Source organism: Notothenia coriiceps, unplaced genomic scaffold (genome assembly GCF_000735185.1).
Source record: "Notothenia coriiceps isolate Sejong01 unplaced genomic scaffold, NC01 NC01_scaffold00021748, whole genome shotgun sequence".
NCBI lineage: Eukaryota > Metazoa > Chordata > Actinopteri > Perciformes > Nototheniidae > Notothenia > Notothenia coriiceps.
The window spans coordinates 1-10,383 of NW_011354449.1; the positions used below are offsets into that span (position 1 = coordinate 1).

General features: G+C 37.8%; 1 protein-coding gene across 1 annotated transcript in view; it reads right to left on the minus strand.

The window, feature by feature from the left end:
* Positions 1-2,004: 2,004 nt before the first annotated feature.
* Positions 2,005-10,383, minus strand: part of deptor (DEP domain containing MTOR-interacting protein) — a 16,472-nt gene continuing 8,093 nt past the window's right edge. The window contains exons 5-6 of the mRNA XM_010780414.1: positions 5,933-6,111; positions 2,005-2,225 (exon numbers count right to left, since the gene is read on the minus strand). Coding sequence (XP_010778716.1) covers positions 2,005-2,225; positions 5,933-6,111 — 400 coding nt within the window. The remainder of the gene's footprint in view (positions 2,226-5,932; positions 6,112-10,383) is intronic.

Genomic DNA, 10,383 nt, shown 5'->3' on the forward strand with positions numbered 1-10,383 from the left:
AGGGATCAGTAAGGTAAGGCTACTGTGACGGTTTGATTCAGAAGGAGTTTAATGTATAAGATCCCTGATGTTGAGGTGACCAGAATGTTTATTTCCACTGTGTACAACATGTTATAAGTGTCAAGCCCTTGGGTATTTTGCAGTTTCCCAGCTTGAAAGGGATGGTACAGTCCATAGGAGGTTTTCACTGGGTTTCACTCATACAATGACCACAACTTTGTTTTCTTTTGAGTTCTTCTTTACTTTATTTTTTGCAGTACAGCATATGTAGCAAGGTTGTAAGGTGAAAAAACCTTAAATGAAAAATAAAAATAATTACTGTAAATACAATGCACATTAAATAATAAATGCAAAAATACATGCTTTACATATATTTTTTACCACTTGTGAATATTGTTTTTCCTTTCTTAGTGTATTTTTATGAATTATGCTTTTAAACAGTTTTTAACTTATGCAGTCTCATTAAAAATGCAAATATAATAGACTGAATTTTTAGCAGCATTCAAACCGTTTTTATCTACATCTCTCAATAAACAAATCACATTCGTTTTTAACTTAACAATCATGCTGCTTTAGTTTGAGGACATCAAACAAACAAATGACACTGAACTAGAACGTACATTCTATACATTCTAACGTGCGCCACGTACGGCAAGTTGTAAACTCTTCTATAAACACACAGTTCGTCTCTCACCGGCTGCCTCTCCAGCTTTTTATGGCTGCACCAGTGCTGCTTCTTTGACGTTTCTTCTGCTGGTTCGTTGCTGCTGCTGGACGCACGCTCTTTAGTTTGTCCCTCTCCAGCTTTGATTACCGCTCTCCTTTCAGGTGCGGTGCTTTTAAAGGTGCAGCGACGCTGATTAGCAATTAGGGAATGATTACAGACAGCTGCCACTCTGTCAATCAGCCCAACTTTTTAACCCTTTGCTGTCCTGTGGATTCTCCAAGTTGACTTCACAATAAGGGACCCACAATCTATCTTTATGCAAGGGATAATTTGCAGCGGTGCGGTCTCTATGGGGAAAAGAACACCTGAATCTACATCCCTCTGCAGGTGGTACTTTAATTATATTTTGATGCTAATACTTTTCTACTTTTACATTTTGAATGCAAGACTTTTTATTGTAACCGAGTATTCCTACACTCTGGTACTTTTACTCAAGTACAAGATCTGAACATCTCCCACCTCTGACAATAAATCCTGAGTGGTTACAAAAAAAAAAACCCTGCTCTGAAGGTTATTTTAATTTTACAAATCATGCACTCAGCTTTGCTTTCTCCAATATCATTGAAATGCAGCCAAATGCTGCTTCTTTTTTCGATTTTTGCAAATTTCTTGATTTTTTTCCGACGCGCTTGCATTTAAATCCGTCTCCCTGTCGCTCTGTGTAGCTGGCCTGTACCACTACACCTGCTGTCTTTGGATCGTCTGCCCACCACCCTTCTTTCACATAATGGTATGATCCTAGTGCGTCCTCGCATATGATTGGCCGCATGGTGGCCAAGCTTAATAAAGACCCGCCCCTGCCTGCAAGGATTCTCAGCAAGAGTAGAAGCGGCTGGAGATTCTGCTCTCCCCGACGGGAGTCTGCTCTTCTAGCGGCATCTCGCGATCGGCGTGTTGGAGACCCCTGAATTAAATGATCAAGTCACCTCAAATCAGAACGAAAGTCCAAGTCAAGTCCCGAGTCATTGGTGTTCAACTCGAGTCGCAAGTGTTTTGTGATTTTGTCAAGTCGAGTCCAAAGTCATCAAATTGGTGACTCGAGTCCACACCTCTGCTATTTACTATTACCAACACAATATTATCTTCATATGGCAGATGGAACCAGAACAATGGTCATTTTGTGTGTGTATATCAATACAAGACAATACAATCGTGTTTTATTCACAAAATACTTCAAATCTATAATGGCAATAAAGAAACAAATCCATTTTCCAAAATGTCAGGCTTTGATTGAAGGCCACCACACACGGACCACTACCAATAGCTGGCATACTGTGTTAAATAATGTGAGATATGAACATAGAGCAGTGAGTACCTGAGAGGAAGCTGGTGTTGCCTCCATCTGAGTTCTGTTTGCGGAGACAGAAGGGGCTGTCGTGACTCTCAGGGATGCAGCGGCTGCGCTCGTGAAGAAGTTCGATCAACCGCCGTCGTCTACGGAAATTCATCCTGAACTGGAAGAGCAGGGGTCCATTGGCAAAGTGGTGTTTGTTGGTGACTAAAAGAAGAATAAATATGATTTGTTAAACATAAGTAAAGAGGAATAAAAACACGGGCATCTTTAGGTTAAAGTTATGAAGAAGGTAGAGATCAAAAGGATGAGGAAATTGATTATGACATTTCTAAAACTATAACATGAACCATTGTCAGATAAATGTCTTTCTATACTGTTTAGAGTCAGACTCTGGCTTCTTGCACCCAAGTCCGATTATTTTTACTAAAGGGCCCTTTTTTCCCCCACATGTCAACTTGGCTCCTCAAATGAACTGAGTGTAATCGAACCTGAAAATGTAAACTTGACAGAGCAGCACTTAACAAACTGTACGCTGGCCTGAGATCACCTGAGCTGATGAACAAACATGAAATGACCTCAGAGAGCTTCAACCTCATTTACCTCAGCTGGAGGCAGAGTACACTTTAAAATAAATCAATATGGACCTGACAAAATCACATGAAACTGTCAATTGAATGTTAATGTGCAAGCCCAGGATTTATTTGAGTGAAGTTATTCAATATATATTACAAAAAATAAAGTTTGGTGAACACTGAAGAGAAAAGGTTAAGTCTTACAGGATGAAGCACATATGAATAGTCTTGACTCAAGAGTTGCTTAATCTTTGTTTTTTCAAATGAATACCCCACATTTTATCTAACTATTTATAGCTTTGTTTGTTCATGATTTTGGAAAGGAGTTCAAAACTATTAAAAATATATTATTTATTAAAAATAAAGGGATGACGATGAAGCACCTAGCAACATACATCTGTAACCTGCTCAGAAATTGAAGCCTAATATTCTGTGTTCAATAAGTAAGCCTGTATTCCTTAAGCCTGCTCACTGCCGCAGACTGACTTATTTTCATCAAAGGCTACGCTGTAACGTCATATCATGATGAGTCATCAGGCCCATTCATATCACCCCCCCACCCAAATAAAACCACTTGGGTAATATAGTGCTCATTAATCTGAGCCTGTCCACCATAGCAGCAGATATTCTATTCCAACAAAATTGAATATGTATTGCAATTACACATTTCAACATCAGTTACTGTATGCCTAACACCTTTAACCTACTCGCACAGCAGCTATATTTAAGACATTGGAACACTGACTCAACGGGAAACCTAGGTAGTTAAATGGTCAGTTGGATTATTGCGTTGCATTTAACAGTTTGGTTTCCTTAAAAATAAATAATGATATAGCCTGTTAGACCTGACCTTTGGATTTGGGTATGAACCCAAATTCTCCGCATGCAACATGGGGTTCTATTGTATTTCTGCTGTGTAGCTATTTAGTTATCGTTTGATTCATTGGGCATGTGGTTAGTTCACGTGTCCTTTGCAAGGCTAACAAATTCCTTTCATCGTATGCAACAAAAGAAAAACATAGTATACATAGTATAGTGTAAAAAAAACAGTGACCATATTGTCCCATGGTAAACAATGAGCACAATGCGGAACCATCCAGACTTTCCTTCTTCATAATATACGTCTGAATGTGGTAGCATGACCTCTGCACAGTAACGCAGATAACACAGTTATCCTACACCAACATGTTTATAATGTGTTACTAATGGGAGCTGAAGGCCTGTAAACAAATGATCAATAACACTTTATTACTTTAAATCACTCTCCCTAATGTAACTAAAGGGTTTGGGATGATATGAACAGTGCAAAGTCTGCATATCACGCAGCAGTGGAGCATTTGTTTTCCACAGGGAGGATGACACTATGAGGTCTGTATTACATAAACTAAGTGAAGTGGGAGCGCTATTTTCATGATTTATTATTCCTTATGGACAAACAGTCTCTCATCCACATTACATTTGTTCTGCATGCTGTGTTTAAGGCTCTCTTGTTTTTAATACGTTTAATAAGTTGTTTGTAATATGATTTATTTTATCCTGTATTTATTCTTTAAAATGCTGCATGGTAGATTTCAGAATAAGAATGGTGAAATCTACATAACGGTTTGAGTTCAAATGGAAAAAACTAAACCCTCTAGCAGTGAGGACATCTGCCTCCTCTGCAGTAATACACACTAATTAAATCAGACCTGGTATAAACTACAGACATCAGCGTCAAATCAGATTTCCTGTCATGCGGTAACCCGACGGAAACTCATTCAGGATTCACGTTCAATGTTTAAAAATGTTGTAAATATAAAACTGTAGTTGTCTGACTGTAAGAGGAGAGAATGACGACCAACCAAGGAAGTGGTAAAGGACATAAAAAGAGAAGGAAACGTATAGTCTGATTATAAAATATGATTAAGTATGAGATTATAGGACATGTTAAAACATAACTGTATATACAGTTGATAAAATGAGTTCCACTTCAACCAGCCTCAGTACACTAAATACTGTTTTTGAATGAAGGAGTATTTTCATTTAGTGGTACAAAGTACTTTTTCTTACACAACTAAGACTCTAAGCCTAACCGATCACATATTTCAAGTGCATATATATATACATATATATATATACACACACACACACATACAGATAACATGATAGTAGAACTTGTTGACCTTGTGATACCTGTGACATTCAGGTCACATTTTGCTGGTGTTTATTTCTCTGTAACATTCAGTACCTCTTGAACTGAGCCATGTCAAGTCAGGTCAGGAAAATGAGACACAGAGAATCAAGACGAGTGAAATACAACCCAGCCGGCGTGAGACATTATGAGGGTCAGTTCAGAACGACTGGGAGCCCAACATGAACTTTAACAAGTTTTAGGGGTGGACGAGAACGAGAGCTATTTTAAAATAGTTTCAGGTTGCAGGGCTAGAAGTATTTCTAAAATGTATTTTTTTTATAAAGGGTGCCACTGTAATCTATCTAGGCATATCTTTGATGCTAAAGTGGCCAGCTAAGTGTTCTCTGTGTTGAAAACATTGACTTTTCATAATCAAAATGGTGTCTTTAGGTGTGCAAATAGGGAATGTAATCACACTGTAGGTCTACAACAGTTATCGGATTGCATGATTGCAAAGGAGCAAATAGTCAGGCCAGTAGGGTCAGTTGATATTATGTACTAGCTGAGCTCTTTGAAAGGATCATGTGATTAAAGCAGGGGAATAACTTTCACCAAGTGTCAAGCACAGATAATCAATCTGTCTATAGCGTCTGCCGCCCAGCTGAAGCAGAAGAAGCAAGTAATAAAATGCGCTTGAGATTATATTTCCTACATTTGATCACAATTATTTATAACCTTATTTGTACTAGCATTGAAATGTTTAATTTTGGCTGAAATGTGAATTTGTTCTCATAATATATTTAGTTTTTAGGCAGATGGGACTTTTGTTATTCTTATATTTGTTTATATTTTGCGACCAAACATTAGTGCTGCTGTGTACCCAAAGACTGATTCAAAAAATTATTATATCGCATAAAAAAAAAGTAGAATCAAGTATTACAGATTTCATTTCAAATTCAATATCAAAGATAGACATTTTCATAAGTAACAATATTGATAAAAACAATGTTAGCATTTCACATCATTTAGCATTCAATTGTACTAACTTTGACTTTTGATAAAAGTGTCAAAGGTATCAGACTTTAGACCAGAGTACATTCTGTTGCATTTTTATTTATCATACTAAATAAAGTGTTTGGAACCAAAGGATTCATTGAGTGATGCAGGTGTTGCCTGATACTGTAGGTTTTTTCAAATAAAAAACAACAGTTGAGCGTCTTCCTCACCGTGCTGGATGATGCCATGTTCCAGGAGCCTGCGCCCCAGCTGCTCCGCCTCCTCCCTGGCCGCCATCTCGCCCTCCTGCAGCAGCCAGTCAATGAACTCAGAGCCCACCAGCGCTCGCTCATACGTGCCGCCCTCTTCCTCCCTGGTTTGTAACAAGGTGTTTTCTGTGTTCATCAACCTGTGGAGAGAAGACGAGAGCACATTTCTGTTACTATAATTGGTTCAGAAGTCAGAGAGTGGGACTGAGTAGAGTGTTGCATTCAAAATAAAATGTTATCAATACACTGAGGATATATTAAACGAACCACTCGCCCCACTGATGGTGGTTTAAAGTTTAGCTTTGTGGGAACTGTGAAAAGTTCACACTCAGCTATTTGAATCCACTTAGGATCCAAGTGCAGTATTGTTGTCTCTTTCAGGCAAATATGTTATAATAACACTACATTTGGGGCCCTAGCTGAGGTCTCCAAAGCAACAGATTGCAGGACATGTACTTCACTCGTTTTAGTTGTAGATATTCATCTGAAGAAACAAAATGTGAGTTGTCAGAATGCTTCACATTGTTAACAGATATATTCGAGATACTTGAGGAAAGTAATTAATTTTTAAAAAAAGGGGAATTTTCCAGCAGTGAAAGCCCTCCAAACCAGCAGCTTTTCTCATTTCTCCACTCTGTAATTTGTCTGGTCAAAGAGCACAAAGACTGCGCTGTAACTGTGGCCGGTTAAGCGCTTCAGCCACATATGTGAATTTTAAAACTAAATTCATGTTATTTCTTGAAGCCTTGTACACGAAAACTATGAATCAACAAACAAAACCAGTCATGTACACACATGCCAGGGACATAATCACACCCCAACACCCTAACACCAAGACCTGAACGACTCCCACAGAATAAACCTGCCAGGCAGCGGTTATAAGAGATGATAAGCTCTCTGTGATACACCTGTACATGTCATAACATGTGCTACCAACGAAATGTACCATCAAATAGACAGAGATACTAAACATGTCGCCTCGTTGTTGGCTGTGTTTGGCTGCTGGCACAAATACATTCCCACAGTCTGTTTAAACAGCTGTCATTCACTAAACTGGCATTACAACACACCAAACTGTTCAATACAGACAGGTAGATGTCAATTGAAAGATTTGTAATAATACTCAGAACATTTAATGTACTTAAATGATTGAAAACATAAAGTTATCCTTTTGCCAAGGGATTCAGGTTCCATAAAAGAAACAGTGCTGCCTGCCTAGTTTTCAGAGAATAGATCATCTCTAAATCTGTATTAGTTAACCGTGGTTGTGACTTTTAGCAAAACAGATAAGCTAGTCAGTAAAGAGATTCAATATATACAAAATTCATAGATGGAGGGTTAAAGGAAATGTAAGACATGCTTATCATACGTGGAAGACTCTGTTAATCAGCCCCTGTTTCAAGTTGTTATACTAAACTAACCTGCTTTGGAACTGGCTTCTTATTTACCGTACAGGCACAAGAGGTAATCTTCTCATCAAACTTACGGCAGGAAAACAACTACGCTTATTTTTGTTTGGCATGGACAAGCCATCAGCTCTATTGTTTATACATTTCCTGGGATGCCAAACATTAATGGCAAAACCTCCAGAGACCAGGACAACAATTTGCACTTTAATGAAGCTGAATGAGGATCCTGATATGTGAAATTGAACTAAATGAATGCAAAATGAAGTGCACCAGCTTGTACAAATTTAGTTTTTTCTGCCATCCTCTAAGAGTGGTTAGTTCAGCAACAACTGATGATCCAAAGCAGTAGGCCTTAAACCAAGGTAAGATAACATCTTCAATAAACATGGTCCCATGGTGACACTATATTCCTCAAAGTTCACCTCCGGGTTGAGGTAAAAAATAGACCTGCAGTTTAAATGAATCTAAGAAAAATGGTTTGAGTTGCACACAAAGGAATGCTTTAGTCCTTCACTCATGTAAAGTAAAGATGTTGTTAAGATGTCAAGATATGAAAGATGAGGAGCTTTGTTGGAAAACAGCCCAGATTATCAGGCAACATCATCATTTAAATGTTGAAAGAAGTGGACATAATGTTCCATGAGACGTGCCTGAGCACACAATAACCTTTAATCCATTTACACATGGTAAGTCAACAGATCATGATGTGTTTGCTTAAAGGGATTGTCTCAAAGTCCGGTACTTAAAAAGTAAACACCGTGCTTGGGGTAATAGCATCTTGGGTGTATGCAGTATACTATGCAAATCATGACACTGTTCATATAAAATGTATCCTGATGACTTAAGGTGGGAAGATGGCTGTACACTGCCCTGACTTGGATATGCACTCAGCGTAGTTGCTCAGTCAGCATACCTAACTCAGCTGGAGTGATGCACACTGAGAAGAAGTTGTAGGACCACCACTGACTGCACTCAGATCCGGTGTTGCATGGTGTTTGGGCAGTGGGAACTGATAGCCATGCCACTACTTTTAGAAATACAAATATGACTTTAGGAGTCATTTAAGGGACATGTGAAGGCACTATAAAGTAAATCATAGGGTCACAGGCCAGCAAAAGTTTTAGGGAAAGTCATTCAAAATAAAAATAAAAACATTAGATTGTAAAAACACCAGAGCAAAAATCGTCTGAACCAGAGGTTGATATACAGTAACCAGTACATGTTTTTTCTCTTAACTTTAATTATTAAACACTGAACCTGAGTCATTTCTATATATAGATTATTTCTACAGTTAGTACAACTGTAGTGGAGGAAACCAATTGTGTCTGCCTTTTTTTAAATCAATGAAGTGTTTCGCATGTGTTTAACAGGAGAGGCCTCGCAGCTCAGTATTATTGAGCATTGCTACCAAAGATGCCCTTTAACAAAAAATGACACATTTAAAGCTGCAGCAGTATGACATGTATACACGTGTTCATGAGCTTGTTAAGTGAGTTACTGCAAGTTTTTCTGATACACAAACAGTAAAGCACAACATGACCATGAATTCACTTTCTCATGTAATAAATGTTATGTTTGTACAGCTCTTAATCTCGCTCACAACCTCTAAAAGTTCTGACAGCGACCTCATGGAACAGCAAATACCCGATAACATTACTTAAAGTACTTAACAGGAATTTCCGCACAGATTAGAATTACTTTAAGACAATCTAGTCTAGTTAAAACATTGTTGAAATGCCTTTATGGTAAACCTTCCTTAAATAACCCTGTATGTTGGACCGGATTTCCTGTAATAATCAAAGACATCCCACCAGTTATCATTAAGCCATGGGGAAAGGTCAGGATCTTTTCTTAAGTGAAGACAGCAATTGATTTAATGAACCACTAGACATCAGTTGTAACTCTGGATCTTTACAAATAAAATGTTGTGTTGCTCAGTCTTGGTTTAGAAGAAAGTACTTTGTGTATACGACAGCATGTGACAGATTTCTGCAATGCAGAAGATGGTCACCAATAATGTTAATTGTGCAAAATTCAATTTGCAGTTAATGGGCGAAAACATACAAAATGGTCCAGAAAGGAATGTGGTGCCTAGGCAATGACAGACCAAACAGAGACATTTTCTAGCCTTGTAAAGACACATGGAACTGATACATGTCTGTCTCTTTCACTCTCTCACAATCTCTGTCTAGAAAATGTGGATGCACAGACATAAAATAAACAGGTGCAGATGACAAGAGCTAAGTATTGGGCTAAGGAGTTGAATATATATGTATATACACATATATATAATTTAAAGATATTATACTTTAACGATTTATCATTCATGTTCCAGAACAAGTTTTGTAATAGTCAGAAGATTAGGAGTCAAATGTTTTTGATCAAAAGAGAAAATGGACCACTTATTGGATGGTTTGAATCAAAGTTACAAAACTGTCTAATAAAAATGTATGTGAAAACAAAACACAAAATATCACTATAAGCACATTTACGCTAAGGTACATTAACAAAGAAAACAGAGAGCATTTTCAATGCTTTTCTTCAAACTGTATGACTGATTAACAAGAAAGTTGTTTTTGGTAAGCACACAAGTGGTGCTTTTTTATGATTCTTTATGGAAAAACTCAGTTTTACAGATTGGGCAATAAAATCAACTTATGCTCTTTAACAATAAACTGACAGCAAATGCCCCAGTGAGGTAAACAGAAAACATTCTGGTATGTGAAGCATTGTGTAAGCATGGAGCAGGCCATTCATGCTCAGCAAATCTACCACATCAATATACCCTAAATAAATATAAATCTCTATTCAACCAAAATAAAGGTTACATTCAAGTAAAGATTGTTTTGTTTCATTTGACAGTTCAATATGACACACACACACACACACACACACACACACACACACACACACACACACACACACACACACACACACACACACACACACACACACACCTCTGACTAACACTATTGTTTTCACCACAGAAATGTCGTTGAATAC